At 48.9% G+C, this 20,568-nt stretch overlaps 1 protein-coding gene across 4 annotated transcripts in view; it reads right to left on the bottom strand.

Annotated features, from left to right (window-relative positions):
- Positions 1-3,421: 3,421 nt before the first annotated feature.
- Samd4a (sterile alpha motif domain containing 4A) overlaps positions 3,422-20,568 on the bottom strand; it is a 213,697-nt gene continuing 196,550 nt past the window's right edge. For 2 of the 4 annotated variants that reach the window (XM_041633953.1, XM_041633956.1), the window contains exons 9-12: positions 16,397-16,598; positions 15,145-15,271; positions 8,670-8,753; positions 3,422-3,692 (exon numbers count right to left, since the gene is read on the bottom strand). In XM_041633953.1, coding sequence (XP_041489887.1) covers positions 3,664-3,692; positions 8,670-8,753; positions 15,145-15,271; positions 16,397-16,598 — 442 coding nt within the window. In that variant the 3' untranslated portion in view covers positions 3,422-3,663. The remainder of the gene's footprint in view (positions 3,693-8,669; positions 8,754-15,144; positions 15,272-16,396; positions 16,599-20,568) is intronic. The other 2 variants (XM_041633955.1, XM_041633957.1) reach the window with 1 other exon arrangement.

Raw genomic sequence — 20,568 nt, 5'->3', positions numbered from 1 at the left:
AAAAATAAAAGTCACTTTGCAAACATTTCTGATGAGTTGTAAAAAAGAAAAAAAAACCCAACATTAGTGTTATCACAGCTCCGGGTACAACTTATCCTTCTGCAGGTTCTGTTTGTAATAGGCACACCTGAGTACCCTGGGCAGGATGCTTTCCCCACTCAGGCTGCAGTGGAAAGACATCCTACGGAACCTACTTTCTGCTCTTCTCTAGCTCAGCCCTCAGCCCAGGCTCTGGGTGCACACATCTACAAACCTTGCATCAGCACTAGCTACAAGAGGCACAGAAGAACAAAAGGCCTGGAGGAGACTCCCATCCTGTAAAAGGCAGCCGACGACACCTCAAAAGAAAATCTGGTTTCCTCAGTGTCGCCTCAGAAGGATGGGAGGTGAGGCCCAGCCGCAGCTCCCATCCCGGGTAGCAGAGAAAGACCTTCAGTTCAACCCAGGATTGAGAGCTTGGTGCAAACAGCAGCCCTTGGCAGGCAGACCCAGCAGCATCTACTCTGCTCACTGGGTTTGTGTTTAAAAGAGTGAAACTCAAAAGCGTGTGGCTGGGAGGGAGAAAAAAAAAAAACAAAACAAAACAGAAAAACAAAAACCATCAGCAGCAATGTTTCGTGTCTTGTACACAGTTCGTGTGTTTCTTCCTACTGTTTTCTGGTAAGAAAACACTATGAGTAAAAAGCACCAATAAAACATCACCCATGATATTGTAAAACAGCACTGTGCTTCAGACAGTGCAGCGACACACTGCTTAAATCAGAGCAAGGTGGGGGGGGGGGGGCTATGCAGTGAAATAGATTTTATTCTGAAAGTTTCAAACCTTTACTATTTAATATAAAACAGCTGCGTGGGGGTGTCAATGGGTAAATACAAAAAAAGGCACTGCAGCTTATCCCGACAGGTCCAACCTCACAGTCCCAGGCACACGACTGTTGCGGTCTTTTTATAAATAAGATTTTTTTTGCTTTAGGATTTTTAAATTGAGCTGTATACCTGCAGTCAACACAGGACTCAAAACTAGGTGGGGAGAGGCTCTCAAAATCATCAGGAAACTTAAAAAAAAATGAAAACATTAACATAGCAAACCACAACTAAGTAGATAAATCTATACAGTCGATGAAAAATAAGCTTTCCTTTTTTCTTTCTTTTTTTTTAAAAAAAGAATTATATTGTTACTAATAACAGACTTTATCATGGTTACCAGCCATAGCGAGTTAATAAGTAACATATCCAAAATAATATCTCTAATAATCAGATAACCATTGTTTCTATATTCAATGAAGGAATAAATAGAAATTCAGATTTGCAAATACTCTATGGTCTTCTTTGTAAAATGTTCACGCTCATGCGATTGTGGTCACAGTCTGGTTTCCGAGTAGCCTGTGTCCTTATGGATACGTGGCAGATCCGAACCCCTTTTCCTTTCTACGAGACGAGGAATCCCATTGTTCCTCTCTGCTTATCTCCTCAACATTCCTCCAAACACATCCTCAGACCCTCTGGCCTTACCTTTGGCCTTCGACATTTTGAGCTATTCTGCCTTACCTGTGATCCTCCATCCCAGCTCCTTCCCCAACATTGACATTGTATGGAAAAGGGACATGAGGGATGAGTGTTAATGGCACTTGGTTAAAAAAAATTATATATATATATATATATATATATATATATATATATATATAAACATGCTGCCTTCTTCTGCACATGAATTTGCATCTCCGAGACCTGGTCCTCCGAGGAGTGGCCTGAATCTTTTGTGATTGTTGTTGTAATGTGTGCATGGAACAGTGTACACAAGCCTTCTGTGCTCACTGAGAGCTGTCTGTCTACTTCGGTGCCCTTGGCCTTCTGGACTGTATAAGGACTTTATGATTTCTGTTGCAGCATGCAAGGCTGGGCTAGGTGGACATTTGTAATCTTGACAGGAAAACAAAGTTGTGTGGATTTTTATTAAGGCCTTTAAAGTCTGAATGCCCTTCATTAACTTGAAAAAATAACCATGGGCAAGGTCCAGCCATTTGTACTGTCTGATCCCTTTAATTTTGACTTAGGCATAACTTTTTTATTTTTTAAAGAGGTATCAGTCTCACTCATTTAATAAACAAGCCTTATATTATCTCTGAGATCACGCCTCTGGCTTGGCATTCACACCATCACATTTGCACAACTAATTTTCCAGTATAGTGCACAATTCCTTATGGATTCTCTCTAATATCCTCCATTGGATCAAATTCTGAAATATTGTCTTTGTTGCCCTTAAGAAATAGAGCAATGACCCCGCGAAGCCACAGCTAAGCTCTCACCATGTTCATGGGTGCATGTGAGTGTGTTTTCCCTTCCCTGTGTAAGGCTGGATAAATCATCCCATGATACAGCACATCTCTGACTCACAGGCATGGTTAGCGCCACCATTTCTCTCATGAGTTTAACCTTTCCTGCCTCTGCTTTCATAGCCTGCCTTGGATGCTGGAGCCTCTGGCTCTCTGCACTGATCTGATGCTATCGCTGGACCAGTCTTCTCCAGCAGAGATGGAGTGAAAAGGGATACAGTGCCCAGGCTTAGGCTCCGGCAAAACCTCCATGGCAAATGTTCTGAGTCTGAGCAGGCTAGAGGGACCTGCGTCCTCTTGTGTGTCTGTGGAGTGATACCAGGGGTGGTAGGATGGAGCCTGTGGGGAGGGTGGGATGCAAATCCAGCCCAGAAGGAGGTTGCAAAGTTTATCATTTCTGGGTGACCTATGAGCAAATCCATAACTGATCACACGGCACCACCATCTTTGTGTCCTTGCCACATCCTCGCCTTTCAAGTCCATCCACACGCTCCTCCCACCGTTCCTCCCACTGCTCCTCCTACCACTCCTCCCTCCTTGTGCTGGGAGAAGGCAACTCGAGGCCTACTTGACAGCATCCTTCTTCCCGAGAAGCAGAGCTTGGCAGCCATTTTAAAATACAACCCTGCTACTATTATAAAAATAGATGAAACAAAATGAATCCATAACAATAATCAGTCTTTTACAAAAACCATAGTATGAAGAGAAGTTCTACCCAAACGCTACGCATTATGTACCCTTTAAAATTCTTATGTAAACAATACACAAATCAAAGTTTATCTGAAAGTTTGCTGGAGGGAATTTCGTCCTCTTGCCCTTGTTGCCACACAGCCCTCTGTTGAATGTTTCAAGTCGGGCTGCACGGAAATCCAGTCAGGGGTGACACAAACCGGCCAGCCGCCATCTTGCTCTGGTCGCTATATCCTCTCCGTCTTCTGCAGCCTGACGACGAAGCCTGGCTTTCGAGAAGGTTCCCCAGGGCAGGGCTGCTACCTCCCTCCTGTGTGTCCTCTTGCAACTCTCTCCCCACCCCATTTCCATCCAGGAAGCCACTAGCGACCCTCCACCCCCTCCCAGTCCCACACGTCCCCTCCCCACCCTGCATACCATCCCATCCCATGACAGAAACAAATGACAACATGACCAACCCCAGGTCTACTGATATGTTTACAAGGCTGACCTACGCTCTCACAAAATCAAAATGGGCGAGGGACCAGGGGAAAAAGGCTGCAAAGTGTCTTGGAAGAGTCTATGCAACCCTGAAGATGGCTGACACTGGGCCCGCAGCAGTCGGTTTCACGGCCAGCGCGGTCACTCTCATCTTCAGTTTCTAGATTGTGGAGGTCCGGTCAACCCCGTCTGTGAAAAGGAGCCACAGAGGACTAGATGAGCAAAACCAGTTCCGGGTTAGCCCACTGCTGACAATGCTGCAGCACCTTGAGCATCATGGGCCAGATGATACAACGTCTTCAGTCACCCACCCACGCACCCACGCACCCCCCCCCAACCCACTGACATTACTGCCCATCTAACATCTGGTAGTACCTTTTTTTTTTTTTTAAATATAGGAACCACATTGAGCCTGGGGCCCAAGATGCAACGATTCCTACATCCCAAGTACTCACATCTTAGAATGTACACCAGTGACACATAAATCAACAACAATGCTCAGAGTGATGATGGTTCTAAGCAACGTGTTCCCAGAAAGAAGGACCATGGAGGGAAGGATGGATGGGTCAGCCTTGGAAGTCAAGGACAGACTCATAAAGACACAAAATGACTTCTTGCCAATGGTGCCGGTAGGAGTATGCTAAGCAGCAAGGGAGGATGGGTAGGGGATCAGAGAGGTGGAATGACGGGTTATGAAATGCAAGGGCTGGAGGTGACCCTAGGTGTAGGAGGAGGGGGTGGGGACCGAGTGGCAGGAGCATGCCTGTAAGGACAGGGAAGGGGCTTTAATAGGAATGTGAGGGCAGTTGTGGAGCCCAAACCCATTTCTTTGGCATCGTTTCTCTCTTCCTGAAGTTCTTGATGAAAGGCCACAGACAAAGAGACCTGCTCCTGCCCGCAGCTGGGCAATCACGGGGATGGATATAGCTGATTCAAATTCTCCGCAGCAAGAATAAAGGCCAGAAAAGCAAAGGCAGATGCTGCACACATCCAGATCGGAAGCTTGTGATGATTGCCTCCTTGACATGTTAGAGAATCGGTCACATGGCAAGGTGTGTGTCTGTGGCAGGACATGTGCTTCAGAGACTAGAGGCTGTGAGTGACTTATACAGCGGAGCTGCCTGGCTCTGCCCTGCTGCCCGTTCTCACGAGGGCTCTAGCACGGTCCGCAGAGGCAGACCCAATCATCTGCACACCAAGAGGAGGACCTTGGATGGTACAGGGGAAACTGAAAACAGCAGAACAATGCAATCTCTTTTTAGTTTGGCTTCTCTGGCTGGTGGTCTGATGAAGGGCAAGGGTGGTGGTGGGTGGGGCAGGGAAGAAGTAGCCCTGCTGGTGCATGTTGAGATGATGGGCTACATATAGTAGGTAGGGAGGCATGGATCGGTCATTACAGAGCAGAAAAGATGGTTTCCCGAGACTGCTGGATGAGGGCAGTAGTGGGCTAGCTACAGAGTACCTCCCTGGCTTTGGCAAGATCTAGAGGCCATCCACTGTGGCTAGTTCAATCCCCATTATGGCCAGCTAGGCCTAGTGGAGGGGACATTTTTAGTTACTATGCAGGGCTCAGAGACAAGACAGGAGTGCCTGAGCATTCTAGGGAAAGTTAGGGACCTAGAAGACGTGGAAAGGTAGAGAGTGAGTCCCCTGCAGGGGTTTCCTGACCTCCTTGCTGGCGGTGTCATACTGGCAATTCTGCCAGCTTGAACTCGGAGGAGAGTTTTTTTGTTGTTGTTGCAAAACCTATTGAGATAATTATAGGTCCACATGCATTTGTAAGAAATGGTCTAGCAAGGTAGTATGGGCACCGTGTCAGGTCCTAGAGTAGTGACAATTTGCACAGGCATAAATGGACATTACAGCGAGGACACTGACCTTGACCTAATTCATCGACCTTATTTAGATTTCCCCAATTCTATTTGTACTCGTGCATGTGTACATACAAGGATGGACAAGCATATGTGTAAGCTATGCCAATTTAGGGAGGGATTATTTTAAGAGACAGTGGCCCCCGCTGGTTTGGGGTATGGGAGCATCAGCTAGCCCACAGGTATGGACTTCTGATCAACAGCTGACTCTCTGCGGTGTCAGCCTGAGCCTGTGCGTAGGGCTCAACGGTCGTAGAACAGGGGTGTGTGCAGAGGCCACTCTGGCATGTGGATGTCTGCTGATATCTCTAAAAGTAGGCATACTCTTGCTTGGCTCTCCAGCCCACACATTAGTGCTAAATTTGCAGAGTTGTGAAAGTGAGGAGCCGGGAGTGTGAAAATCTCAACTAGCTCAGCTCCAAGGCACATGAACTGTGCATTTCAACCACAGGCTGTGTCTTCCAAGGAAAGGCAGATTTACTATTTGCACTTGTGAAAACTGCACACTGACAGCTTCAGGGAGCGCCTCACCCAAGCAAGCACCATAGGTTTAATACTTAACACTGCAATAAATGCCATCCCAGTGCCTTGAGAAAATAACCTGCATAGGATTTCTGCATCTGCGACAGTGGGACTGGTGAGGCTTAGGAAAGAGGGGGGCTGGGAAGGGGAAAAGGAAGAGGGTGAGAACCCCTGAGAAAGGGCCTCAGACTCTGACAGCAAGCTAGCCTGTAGATCCCGGAACCCCTCTATAAGGGGCTTAGAGGTTCATCTCGCATGGATACCTCAGGTGACACACCCTAGGCAGAACAGAGTCTGATGAAAGATTTGCAACCCTCTACATGGCAAAGGAAGGCCAAGAGAAAAAGGGCTTAGACAAGAACCCGGAGGGCAGCAGTTGCCAAGGAAACAGAAAAGAGCAGAGACATCAGAGACACTTAAAAGTTGGCACTGTGGACCAGAGTGGATGCCATCTAGATGCAGATGACTTGACACCATCCTCCTGCATCCCTGCGTCACCTCACAGGGACTTCTTTTCTCTTTTCCTCCCTTCCCTGTTATATGTCTCATTTCTGTCTGTATATGCACACGTGCATAAGTGCAAGTGTCTGTGTGTGTGGAGGTCAGAGTTCAATGTCAGGGATCTTCATTATTTTCCATCTTATTTTTGAGACAGTCTCTCCTGAATCTAGAGCTCACTCATATGGCTAAACCTTGAAAACTCCAGGGATCTGCCTGTCTCTACCTTCCTAGTGCAGGTACTACAGGCACACGTAAAAACTACCGTGAATAGCTTTTTATATGGATTGTGGGGATCTGAACTCAGATCCTAAGGCTTTTATGGCAAGCATTTTGCCCACTGGACTGTTTCCCCAGCTCCAGAGGAAATTTAATTGTGCTTTCCTCTTGCCATTTGTCTTTCTATAAAATGATTTAATTTGCTGGCGTGGAGTCCCCAGCAGGATTCTCTCCCCTGGCGCCTGGAAAGGGCTGACCCCTAGAAACCCTGCCATAGCTGGAGGCCACAGTGCTCCTGTACTGGGCTAAGCCACCTTCAGTTTGATTTACATCCTTTGCCCCTGAGACTGCTTAGGAGGAGGGTGCCTACAAGAAGGGATTGTTGAGAGAAAACAAAAACAAAAAACAAAAACACAGCAATAAAAAGGCTTAGGAGATTAACAAGATGAAAGCATTAGTGAAATCTCATCAGTTCCAAGAGGTATTCCGAGAAAATGGAAGAACTAGCTTATTAAACACACACACACACACACACACACACACACACACACACACACACAAAACCAAACACAGGCCTGTTCAATGGAAACTTCTGAATGAAGCATATTTGGCATTTTCACTGCTAATGATAACAGCAGCACTTAACTGTTTGATAAGAGCTTCCAAATGCCAGTTATCCGAGGCCCATCAGGCCCTGCGGGGAAGGTCAGGTTTCCTTGCTGACTCACAAGGCAGTACCAGGCTCCCCACACAGCCCGGCACTGAGGGGCAGCAGTACACTGGGCTGAGGACTTCCTGCCAGGGAAGCTTTCAAGTTTGTCCATGCTGTGTTTATGGGCACTTCTTCCCTGGTAAGGCTGTTACTGTCCCACTGAACGGCTACACCACAGTTTGTTGATCCTTGTTTGGGTGATCTCCCATTAGTTATTAGGGGCTGCTGACACAGCAGGGGAGAGGAGCTGGCACCAACTCCCGGAGATGCTGTGGGATGTCCAGGATCAGTGTGACCAGAGAGGTGGAGCAATGGTTTGCAGACAGGGCTCCCTGGATCCTTTCTGTTTTGTCAGGAGCCCTGTAGTGCTGTGGTAGCCCCTGGAGCTCCCTCCTGACATTTAAGTGTGCTGGGGGGAGTTCCAGTTCTTTACCTGCTCCATGCAAACCATTTATTTCCTGTATTGTTTTCAGGACAAGATTATATTTTCACACAATCCTTAGCATACATAGATCAAACATCTAAAAGCCAGGGGTGGAGGGTCCTGGGAACAAAATTTTCAGGACGGCAGCTTTTCTACCCACTTCCGTTAGAGGAGGCTCAGCTGGGCCCTAGGTGTGAAAATGGTCCAGATCTTAGGTGGCCCACCATCCAGGCAGAAGAGGACAGGAAGGGGAGGCTGGAAGGGTAGACAGAGGTCATCTCTTCTGCTCCTACCAATTCTCCACAAATGTGCAGACCCCTGAGCTTGGGCCCAAGAGAGCACTGAAGCCCCCCAGGACAGGCATAACGGGGAACTGCAGGCGGGACTGATCAGAGTAGGGGCACTGACTTGGGGAGCATGCTCCTGGCTCTAGTTAAGATGTGTGATTGGATCCAACCCGTGTCTGTCATGTGGCAAAGGGCACCTCAGCAAGTTTGGAGCTCCACCATCATGCAAGCCACTTGCAACAGGGAGATATAAAAACAAGCAGGGGTCTTTGTTTCAAAAATTCTATTCTTAGAGCATGTTGGGATATGCTTGGCCCAGACTGGTCGATCCAGTGCCGAGAGGGAACATATCCAATGCTGTGGGAGATGCTCCCATTAGAAGCCATGTCTTGGGTGTGTCTGACGCCTCCAGCTCCTGCATTTGGCTGGGACCACCACTGTGGGGTTCCAGTGTGTGCTGAGGGGAGGAGCTTCCAGGGACAGTGTTGGTCTTTTGGGCCTCCAGTTCCCTGACTCATCTCCCCACAGCATGAAGACTGTGCAGGGAAGGGGCACCACAGCACCCCAAGGCTTCTCTCTTCCCGTCCCGCCCACCCTCAAGCTGCCCCAGGTGTGTGGTGAGGACACACTGACCTCCCAGGGCATGCTCCGTCATACTGAGGCACAAGGACTCCAGCCTGTTGTTGATGTCAGGTTCAGTCACAGGAAGCTGGAATTCTGCAGAAGGAAGGGTACATTGATTACTGGGACTCCTGGGACAAGGAGGAAGTATCCACGATGCCACCTAGTTCCAGGGCAAGTGTCTAGTGTGCCTTCCCTAGGAGGACACAAGGGGACCTTCAGGGCCAGCATGAAGTGGGACCACCTCTGTGGTCTGGTAGATGCCGAGCCCACTGTAGACATAGGCAGCTGGAGGCAAACTGATAACTTAAATAGTCAGAGCTACAGGCCATCATTCTTGCTTGGGTCATGTGATGGTTTTCCCACAAAAATAAGAGCCAACGCCAGCAATGGTCTGCAAGGTCTCTTTCCATCCTGTCCTCAAACTGCTCTGTTCCTCTGTTCCATCTCAGCCCTCTTCTACTCCGGGCCTTTGCACTGCTGTTCTCTCTGCTTCTGGGCCAGCCCACAAATGTTCTCCCCGCTCACTCTTTCCCTGCCTCCATAGCTCAGGGTCTACTGACTTCCTGAAAGTACCTTCCCCTAACACACTTTCCCCCTTTTCCTTTCTTTGTGTCATTAAGGCTGGATGTTGCACGCATCTGCCCCTCCTACTTTAGGGCTGGTGTCATTGGAGCAGGGCTTAGCAACAGTCACCGAGTCTGAAACCTGGCCTATGGAATTCTACTTCATGGGGAGGAGCAGGTCCAATACACCCAGCCCAGCACATTCCCCTCTGAGGGAAGGACTATATCAATGCTTCTACTGCATCGGCTCCTTTATTGCCCAACAAACTCAGTCCAACAGTCAGGCTCATGAAGATTGGTAGCCCATCAAGACTAGGTAGGAAGCATAGGGCTAGGAGAAGAGCCATCTTCCTGCCGGCCGTGGAGGCTGCTGTACTCTTCACCACCCTCAGCCTCTGAGCAGGTTGATGGAGGAGCTGAGACCCTTACTCCATGGCAGCTCCCACACAGCCACAGACAATCCATGATCCTCTACCATCAGGTCATTCTCCATCTTTCAGGCTCTACTGTCCCCTCCCCACCATGGAAGGCAGCTCTAGGGGCCTTCTCTTGCTGGCTGGGACTCAGTGTCAGCCCCCTTTCCTCCCTTCTCCTGTGGAACCCCGGAATGCCTTTAAGTGCCTAGGACAATCTCACAGACAGCGACAGGGCTTTGACTGCTGCCATCTGACTCTCCTAAAACATCTAGCTCTCTCTTCTACCACCAGCAGCCAAAACCACGACACCCTATGGGCAGGAGTGGAAAAGAAGTCCCGTAGCATATGCTGGCAATAAGGCGTGTGCAGGTGTCTGGGGCATACCGACACTGCCACTCCTTTTCTGTGTGACCTCAGGAGATTGTTCCTTTCCCTGGGATTGACTTCCTCCTGGCATGTGGGCCAAAGTTTGGGCTGTTTGCTTGCTGTTCCACTACTATGCTGGTTTGAGGGACAAGTGTCGGTGGGTTGGTGAGAAACCAAGTTGAAGCCATGGTTAAATCAAAACACCTGTTTTCATCTAATTAGCTGTAGATTAGCATCTTTCTCTGGTAGGCGAGATGGCTCCGTGTTTAAAGGGACTCTGCACAAAACCTGCATTCTGAGTTTGATCTCCGAAAGGGATCCTCTAGCCGCCACACGCATGCCATGCCATGTGAGCGCACACACAAACATGCACACAACAATAATTTTTTTAAAAAAGGAATTTTAAAGCTCTTCTTTTGCAATTTGCTTTCCCCTCCATCGGCTAATTCAGAGACAGGTGACAGTTTCGTCTTTCAAATTCTCAGAGAAGGCTGGCAAAACTGGTCAATGTGAAAAGCACCTATCAGCATCCAGTGACCTTTCTGTGGCAAGTTGCAGCCTTCATGAGGTTTGTAAGGCAACTGAGCTAACTCCTGAGTGGATGGAGGCCTGGGAGCTTTCTAGAGAAGGTGGGAGCCAGAAAGGACAGGAGGAGTTTCTCCCGAGCTTAGGAGTTACTGCTAAGAGCAGGGTTGGGGCAATTAGACCATCCCTGGGGGAAGAGTATTTTCGTATTTTCATCCATTCATGTGAAAATCATATGCACGCAAAAATTAGCAGCCTTTGGGGGTGTGAAACCTATAAAATAGAAACAGAATTTTTATATATAGCTAGTTAGCAAATACGGAAGAAAAAAAAAACAAACTTCAGCAATTATAGCCGTCCATATGCTCAGTGGAAGAGCGCGTTTACTCTCTAGCGCTCCCTTTTAAACAAACACTGTGGAGAGATTCAGATAAATAAAGACGCTCGACATTTGGCGAGAAGAGTCTCAGCTGCAGGATTTCTTGCCAACACGCAGCAAAATGCCATTTTCCAAGCCTGGGATTGCGTGCTTCCAGGAAGGAGGGCTGAGAAACACAGGGCTCTCAGCTCTAGAATCTCCAAGCCGTCGTCCTGGCTGCTCTTTTAGGTGGGGAGTTGGTTTGCTTGCATTGTTTTTGTCCCCACTCCTCATCCTGATGCTCTGGGGAGCTGTGATCTCCACCCCTCTCAGAGCAGTACTGAAAAATTCCAAGTCTTGGAGAAGCCCATATGTTCACATTTCAGAGAACTTTAGTGGTGTGGCATTTTAATTGTGTATTTGATGAAAAACAGACCAATGGCATCTTGCCACACACATCAGAGGACTAGGTAGATCAAAACTTCTGACTGGCTAGCACCCCCTTCAGTCTTACTCTCCCCCACTCCCTCCTCAAATTTAGCTCCAAGGGACAATCAGATAATACTGTTGGCTGGTGACATGTAGGTGTCATGCTCCCATGAGAAGGCAGGGGCAGATCTAGCCTCAAGTCCTCAGTAAACACAAGCAGGACTTTCTTGACCCTTCTTGCTCTTCTTCCCCAGGAGGTCTGTTCCTTCGCCTGGGACCACAGCTCTGAGCTGCTGGAACATGAAAAGCCCAAATCTGAATCCTTTACATGTGGACATGATACTACCAAGACTTTGGATCTGGGTGCATATTAGATGTTCAGATTAGGGTAAAGCTTGTGCAAATTTTCTGGAATTTGAAAAACTCTGACATTTGAAACACATTCCTAGATAAGGAATTTTCAACCTATACCAGGAATTCTTCTTTCCCTCATGGTTAGGCTAATTCAAGGGGTTGGTGAGGATTCTGAAAGCTAAGAGTTCAGGGGTAGGGTGGACTAAAAAATGAAAAAACAAAAAGGATTTATTATTAAAAGTTTACATGAATGTGACGTGTATGCCACATGCATGCAGATGCCCAGGGAGACCAGAAGAGAGCGTCAGATGCCCTGGCGCTGGAGACACAGGAGGGTGTGAGTGATTGGAAGAGCAGCAATGAGCTCTAATCAGTGAGCCATCTCTCCAGCCCAGCTTCCGATTTAAATTGTGCCTTTTCAGAAGTCCAGCAAGTCCAGAGCACTACAGTCTCAGGCCCTGTGTCAAGAGATCCTGGGAAGATGCCGCTGCCCTTCTTTTCTAGGGCACTGCTGTGGAGTCCACTTCAGAAGTGCATGGCTTACCCCAGGCAGAAATGGCTGCTGGGCCGTGCCACAGGCAGTTTTACAGCACCGTGGGCCAAGTACAATCCCACTGGGACTTGAGATATGCAACAGGCCGGGCGTTCCAAGAGAGCCTGCATCACCACCTTGCCACTGTCCACCAAGCCTGCTTTACTACACAGCTAAAAGGGCTTCTTCTTCTTCTTCTTCTTCTTCTTTTTTTTTTTTTTTTTTGTGAGGGTGGCAAGGTGCTGAAGGGGATGGAGTACTCAGAATGCTGTAATGAGATGAATAAGGAAGAAAAGGGGAGGGTGGCGATAAGGAAAAGATCCAGCCCAGGTAGGGTACAGAGAGCCGGTGGGGCGGGAAGGCTGATCACACAGAAATGTTTATGGGGGTAGAAGAAGTTGAGTGACAAGCTGCACCTGACACATTGCTGCTGGTGGACGTGGGATGGGGTGGGGTGTGCGTGCTGTGGCCATTCTCTGGGGCCCACACATCTGTGAAAAGTTACAGGATCAGATAATATAGAACAGGACTATCTTACCCAGGTGGCCTCTCGGAGGCAGGAAGCGGGATTTGCCCAGCTGCACTCTTGGCTGGGGTTTCCCCTACCTCTCTAAGCCCCAGCCAAGCTGTTTGCTTAAGCTTATCAGAAGGCGGGGACAACTATTTACCACATACTTTAAATGATCTCTATTCTGGCCTCTGTCTGCAAAGTGGCACTCCTCTAGTGGACTCTAGTGACAGCCTCCCTGCCCTCCTTCTTTCTAAAGGCATTGCACACTGAGGAGTGGATGGAGGACACCAGCCCAGAGGGCTGTGCTCCCAAGTGTGCACCAATCATCAGCCATTGCATAGGGAGGCTTGATATGCAGGGCAGGTGTCCCCCTGTGAAGCGCTGCTTTCGGGAGGAGCAATCTCACCCATCTTGCACATGGGTAGTCTGGTCCAAAAGTGCTTTGCACGTGGTTTTGTGCAAGGGAAGGGTGCCGTTTCCAGAATGCAGGCTTGTGAAGTCTACCTTGCCTGTGTTTTCCTCATGCATCCTGCTCTGGGCTTCTCCGCCCCTTCCTTTTGGTCCTCGTGGGGTATAAGGAGGCTTCATGGCCTCTGAGCATCAGGCCAGAGCTACTATAAGATCGCCTCTGACTGAAGCCCAAGGGCCACGGGTTCTGGCTCAACAGAAACAGAACTGCTTCCAAAAGGAAGGATCTTTCTCTAGGCAATTTCTGAGTTTGACTTCCAGGTGGAAAAGAACCCCACCTCTGAGCAGCATGGCATTCTTGCTGGGTGCCGCCTGTGTGTTTAGCACCAGGCCACACTTGTCAGGCTCAGTCCAGGAGGCCCTGCTAAGTGGTCCTCCTCATTCCAGTGGAACCAAGACACCTGATGACTGTCCAGGTGGAAACACAGCAGAAAGCTACCACCGGTGGTCTCCAAGAGGGCCTGACTATGTAGTCTGGGAAAGAGGGAAGCGCTTGGTAGAACTGAATGAGATGACCGAACATCAGTAAACACCGGGAGGACTCTCCACACTCTCCAGAGATAGCAGTCCATCAGAAGGCAATTATCTTGAAGTCAACTCTTGTTTAGACCTTGTTGTAGCTCTCAGGTGTTAGAGACATGGTTTGAAGTGGAAGCTTTGAAGACGCTCAGAAGCCGGGAGAAACACATACCCTATACCCGAGACAAGGACTTGGTTTGGGGGTTCACCATGCCCAACTGCCAGGAGAAACACATACCCTATACCCGAGACAAGTACTTGGTTTAGGGGTTCACCATGCCCAACTCATTTTATGTTCACGCTCACTCCTAGCTGTGTGAAGATGAAACCCACACTCTGCTTTGCTCATCCATGCAGTCCAGTCTCCGCACGTGCCCAGAAGCCCTGGTAAGTCTCCTCAGCTGGCCATGCTGGGTTCCTCTGACTAGAAAGACCCACTTCTAGGAACCACCCCTTAGGTTAAGTCTGGCCTGGAGGTAAGAGGCATTCCTGTGAAGGAAGCTGAGAACCCAGTTCTCACGGTCACTGTCTGATTGGCAAAGGCCAGGATGTGCACTTAGCAGAGATTCTCCTCAGCTTTTTTTCTCTTCAGTGATGGATTCTGGGTCTTGGCTCTGGCTGCCTCACCCTTTAACCATCATGAAGGATTTAAGACCTTAAGGAGGGGTTTGCAATGTCCAAGGAAAAACCTTAAAAAAAAAACGCCCAAGAGGTTCTAGAGTTCTAATACTCAAAATAAATTTAACTAAGATTTGTGGGAACACGGAAATCAAAGTCTTCTAAACAATTGCTTCTGGGACATGGTACTCCAGGCTGTCAGGTGGGGTAAGGTTACCCAAAGGCAGGGTGCATCTCTTGTTTGTGCCTGGCCGGGCATCCAGATAGGTGTAGCCATGGCTTCGGTGGTTTGGTGCAGCTCTGAAGCCTAGAGGTCAGAGGGTTCAGGGATCTGCTTGCTGTATGGAATTCAGGCTACTTGTTTTAGGAAGCATGCTCACTGACACCATGTCTCCCCATCTGGCCTTGATCAGTAAGCGAGGGCTCCACTTTTCTAAGGCAGTTCCACAGCGACAGGGACATTCCTGTGTTCTCTTCCATTGTCTTATCTTCTCTCCACCCCATCCCCCGCCACATGGAACTCTTACAGGGATACCTATCTCTGATTTAATCAATCTAGGAATCTAGATATCTGACAAGTATCAAAAATATCCCCGTCAGATTGCATCCAGTGCTGGGACTCCAGGCGCTGGCTCCTGGCCAGGTAGCCTCTGCTCTCGCAGCCAGCAAGGCACAGTTTAAAAAAGGAAAGAGTTTTGGGCAGCTCGAAGGAATGTGTGGTGACAGTTGAGGCTCAGCACTTTCCGGCTGGGTCATCAGGGCATCCTGGCCTCCCTCCTATGTCTGGGAGAAAGAGGAAAGGGATCGCGTGCTAGCTAGGCCTACCTGGTTGCTGGAACAGCAGCATGTTTCGTGGGGAAGTGTGCACGGGCAGAGAGCGGGTCTTCTGGACAGAGCTGTGGGTTCGGCTGGGCATGCTGTTGCTGCCCCCAGGGTTGGCAAACCAGAGGTTCTAGGGAGGGACATACAAGAGGCATGCATTAGTCCAGACCCCCTGGGGAAGGGTGGGGGAAACAGAGCTCCAGCCAGAACTCAGGAGACAGTCATCCCAGGAGAGTTTTGGAAAGGGCCATTGTCACCTATTTGTGGGTTTACAGAGATGGTTTAAACCCCTTGAGTGTTCATTCCTGGGCCTTGCTTTAAGCTCAGTTTACCCTGGCCGTCCATTCTCTCTCACTATCTCCAAAAATCTTTTTAACCCATTTGTCACCTTTTCTTTTAAAAGGGGGGTGGGGGCTGTCTTAGAAAAGCTCATAGAAAAGACTGTAATGACTTCAGTGCTCTTGTTGGATTTTCTCTACGAGAGTCCCCAGTTTAGTCCACATAGAGGCGAAAAGATGACTTGGTGCTGGCAGCAGGCCTACTCCACACAGGTCCTGTGGCCGAGGAGGTTATCTCTCCTAGACCTGATAAGGGGGCTCTTCAGACAAACCCCTACCTTTGTGAGGGAATGCCACCAGCCTGGTGCAACCTTTCTGTTCACACCTACTTGTACATCCCCTGTCCTAAGATCACCCTCTATAGCCCCATGGGGCCAAGGGAACATTGGGGAAAGGCAGCACTGGGCTCCTGGGACAGAGAAGTCATTGTCTATCTCACAGCAAGGGGCAGCCTCTCAAACTTAATCCTGTGGACTCTCCATTGCAGCTGGGACTGTGGCAAAAACAGCTATTTGTCACATTAAAAAAAAAAATCAAAGAAAGCTTATTCAATGCCAAGGTCTTCCAGAACCTCAACCTGGAAGGTGGTGAGGTATGTTGGGGTGGGTAAAGATCAAGCAGAAATAGCCGTTGCATGGCTATCTATGAGGGTCCCTGAGATTAACGTGGCACTAGGCCTCCCAAGCAGCAGCCAAGGGTTGTTCAGTTCCCAGGGAAACCACACAAACAAGTGCCGGTTACCTGGGAGGCATGGGCTCAACCAACCTCCTCCAGGGGTTTAGATCCCCTGGCGGGGGGGGGGGGGGGGGGGGGGGGGGGCATCGGTTTCCATTTTGGAGATTGTCTGGGTTGGAGTCATCCTAAAGCCTCAGACCCTGAGCTTGGTCAACCTCTCTGATCCCCAGAGCAGAACCAACCTGTCTTCCTTGTTTCATGACGGTGGGGTTGGCAGCGGTGTGGCGCTGGTTGGAGCTAACAAATCCACTGGTGCCCAAGAGACCAAGGCGAGCAGAAGGGACATTCCGAGAGGCAATCTGGTACTGTCGCGGGTTCCGTCTGCCCATGCCGCCGCCCACAGAGCTGGCTGTCGGGAGAGAGTTGGACTGCCCAAAGCCACGACTGTGAGGGTGAAAAGAAAGGACCCAGAGCCTCAGTCAAGTCCCACGAGACACAGCACAGGCTGCCAAGGGCCTCCTTGAGCTGACAGTTAAGAGGTCTTCGTGGGGGATGCCAATAATTGTCTAAGATTAAAACTGCATCTAGTATCTAAAAACAACCATACATGCTGGATGTTAGAGCTCACACATTACTGTTAACCCGCCAGACAGCCCTATGAAGTAGGCTCCATAACCTTTAAGGCTAGGAAAAAGTCAGAAAGCTTGAGAATTTTGCAATTGTGATACATCCGGAAGGGGGCAGCACCCAAATAGGAGCCCAGAAGGGAAACTCATGTATTCTCTCCAGCCTTCTCTCATTCTGGTCTTGTCCAACATGTGGGTCTGCACACGAGGGCATGGTGCCTTTCAAGAAGCCACAAAGCAAAATAGCAGAATCAGTATCATAACGGGATCTGACTCCGTTCTGGGGCTCCTTCATTAGGGCACGGTTCGTTTCCCATCAGGTTGTCTGTAGGCAGTCTTGAATGGAGGACACCATTGAAATACAAGCTCTTTACAGAAAGAAAGGACGGCACGTGTTTTCCACAGCCCAAGTCAAGGAGTCAGCTTTTTCCACAGTAAATGCTGGGTTGAAAGTGGGTAAAAGTGAATGAATGAGCCGTGATGCTCTCCAGCCCTGAGAGCCGGGGCATGAGACGGCAAGAGCTCTGGACCTAAGACAGTCCTGTCTCTTCACTCCCCAGGCCCTTTCTGCACGACGAGCCTCAAGCTGCAAAGGCTCCGCTCTTCGGATCCACGCAGGGGACTGCTCCCAGTGGGTCGGATGAGCTCAGCAGGAAAGCACTCATCTCCTCCACCAATCCTGGTTCTGGGAGGCTTCAAGGAATCGGCACATTCTTTCCAAGGGAGTCAGTCAGCTTTATTAGGGAGGGTGGTGTGGACGTGCGTTGCAGGAAACGGCCACTAGGTGGAGCAGAGTTGCTCGGTTGCTAAACCGGGGAGTTTTCGCCAAGCTTGTGAGGAGACTGCAGATGCTTCCTTGAGCCAGAGGCAATCCAGGGGGGCGGGGCCTTCACAATACTCACTTCCTAAACCCGAGATGGTTGCACGTGAATGTGGGGGTGATAGTATCTGAGACAGCAGTGCAAAAGCTCTCAGACTTCCTAAATTTCCTAGGCAGAGAAGGGGCAGGAAAGAAATCGAGGCAGACCGTCTTCTTCTAGGCTTTTGAGGGCAAGAAGAGTGTTTTAGATTCCATTCAGAAAAGAAGTCACTCTTGGGTCCTTGGTCTTTATCTCATCGTCTCTTCCCTCATCCCCCTCAAAAGTGTAAGGTCTTTAAATTGAAAATTAGGGGGATTTCATGCAGAGACCCCCTTTTGTAGGGGAGACAGTGAAGTAAATGGAAAAAGTGTGAGTGAGGGGGGATTTTGGTTCTCAGCTCTAAGAACTCTAAGGTCCTTTGGCTTCTGAAGTCAGAATCTGGGCCACCTGGTGGAGAGATGATCAGTATTCTGCTAAGATTCCCCCACACCCCTTATTTAGTGTGACTAGATTTTTCTCACTTCCCTTTTTGGCTGGATTTTTAAAAAGTTATTTCATATGCAAAACAGTAGTAGATGAGTGTTACTAAAATGATTTGCTCTTCCATGAAAGCAATATTGTAGCTTTTATTTAAAAAAAAAAATCTTTGTCTCAAAAAAAAAAAAAAAAAGACAGAGGCTCACTATGTAGCTAGCACAAGCTGGCCTCAAACTCTTGACTTTCTGCTTCAGCTGCCCAAGTGCTGGGACTACCTAGGGACAGACCTGGTTCAAGACAGCATCAGCGCTGCAGGCTGTCAGGGACAGTTGCTGGAGAAATGGAGAACCTGGAGACTCCTATGAGTTGGAACTCAGCAGTTTGGGGGAGGGGAAAGAGTGTTACCCCACAGTGGGGCGTGTCCTCGAAAGGTTATTTTTACAGAGCCAGGTTTGCTGAGAGTTGCTGCTGCCGATAGCTGGAGTGAACTCTCGGGTCACTTACGACCACTCCACTTAAGGCAATAATTTTGTTTTCTGAGAAAGAACAAAGAACAAACTAAACTCTCCACTCTTGTGCCTCTGCTCTGAGTGTCTAGGCCTTGCCTTCTCTGCTGTTCTGAGCCTAACCTTGCCTTCTCTGCTGATTTCCTTTCCTTGAGATACATGAAAAGTCTTTTATAAAAATAACAATAAGAAGCAATTAATTTGGGATTTGTGAGATAATTTAAGCAGGGGCTTGCCTGCAGTTTCTTTTGTATGGGAGAAACAGTTTTTCAAAACAAATTAACATTGTAAAAATATCCCAGAGGTAATATGGAGAGCAGGCTGAGCGTCACGGATTTGGCACCATCCTTCTGAACATCCATAATTGGTGAATGAATTCGGTTTTATCTAGTCGATAAAAGAGGCCCCTGAGAACTCCGACCTGGCAGGCCTCAGGCTGACCCTGACCAGGGGTGCTGGTGGCAATACGGAGAAGCCGGGCTCTGTCCATGTTCCTCCGTCAGTGCCGTGATCCGTGAGGATCAAGGATACACCCGGCAAACAGCGGCACAGCACGGCACGCCTGAGTTAGTGATGAGAGGAGCAAAGCGCCTGTAAGCCGTCTCTTCAGCTCCTCCTTCAGAATGACTTCCTCTAGGACTGGGGCTCCACAGGGTATGGCCACAGGGCCTGGAGTCTCCTCATCTGGGAAATGGAGCACTGCTTGTAGAAGCAGACGGCTTGGCAGCAGCACAAGGCAGTGGAGGAGCAGGCCTGGCCGAGCATCCGGGCCATTGAGCAGCCTCGGAGAAGGAGTGATCTGGCAACCCCCAAGGGCCGGCGGCTGGTAAGCTGGCAGTAGTATTAATTTGCAGGCACATCCTTTCTGTGCATAAGCCTGAAACCAGGACGGCCGCCTGGCTCTGCAGTGGCTGGAAGCGCTCATCTGTGGCCCAGCACTGGCTAACTTGATCCAATCCTGGGTGCCTTTGCCTGTCAATTCATCTGTAAACGGAGGTTAATAATAGCGGTTCTACTTCATAGGGTTGTTGTGAGAACAGAACGAATTCATGTGTGTTTTCGTGCTCAGACACCATCGGGCACGTGCTGAAGAAACGTCGGCTTAGTAAATAACAGTGTCGTATGGTGGAATGTGATTGTACCTTAATTTTTAGGTAAATCCGTCCTTGAACACATTTCACACACTCCAGTTGGCCCTATTTCCTTTAAGTGACCAGGCGTACTTGTGCAAATGAGCACCCCCTAAATTTAACAACTTAACTTCTGTATGCGTACTGAGAAATGAATTCAGAACCTATCAGATGCAAGTGAAGAAACGAACGTTTGTATTTTTATGTTTGGAAATCCACACAAAATGCTGATTCTCTCTAGGATAGTGGCGTGGTTGCTCTGATTTCCAAATCCTCGCCATCACTGCTCGTGTGTAAGTCACCCCTCCTTCACCCTTCGTTTCTACAGCAAACCTCCCCTTTGCGTCACATCGCCCATGCTCCTGGTTTCTCACTTTACAGTCATACTAAGGTAACATGCTCTGAAGTGTGACCAGGCTTATTTTTAAACTGCATCCCGGAGGCTGAGCTACTATGAAACATCAAGAATGGCGCTGCTCGCTATTAGACTGAAGCTCAGACCAAAATAGACGAGTGCCGGGCTCTTCACCCTGCCACAACTATAATTAGCTCGTCTGCAGCCAGGAGGGAGACAAGCATTGCACTTCCACTTACAGACAGAAAATTCCACGCAGGTCTTTTCAGAGCCCCACTTTGTGGTTCGACCTCCCATGCTTTGCTACATTTATTGAATCATGAGCCCATGCTTCTAAACACATATCAGTATTCCGACCGTGGAAATTGAGTTACAGCTGCCCAAACTCGGCTCTTCCTCTGGGAATGTCCCTCCTAACAGCCTTTCTGCCATCACAGCCTGCTTAGGCGATGTGGTTGTG

This window comes from Microtus oregoni, unplaced genomic scaffold (assembly GCF_018167655.1).
Source record: "Microtus oregoni isolate MIOR12 unplaced genomic scaffold, Mior012 000045F_ref0000178, whole genome shotgun sequence".
Classification (NCBI taxonomy): Eukaryota; Metazoa; Chordata; class Mammalia; order Rodentia; family Cricetidae; genus Microtus; species Microtus oregoni.
The sequence above is the reverse complement of the archived record's forward strand: the minus strand, read 5'-3'. Positions and strand labels throughout refer to the sequence as shown.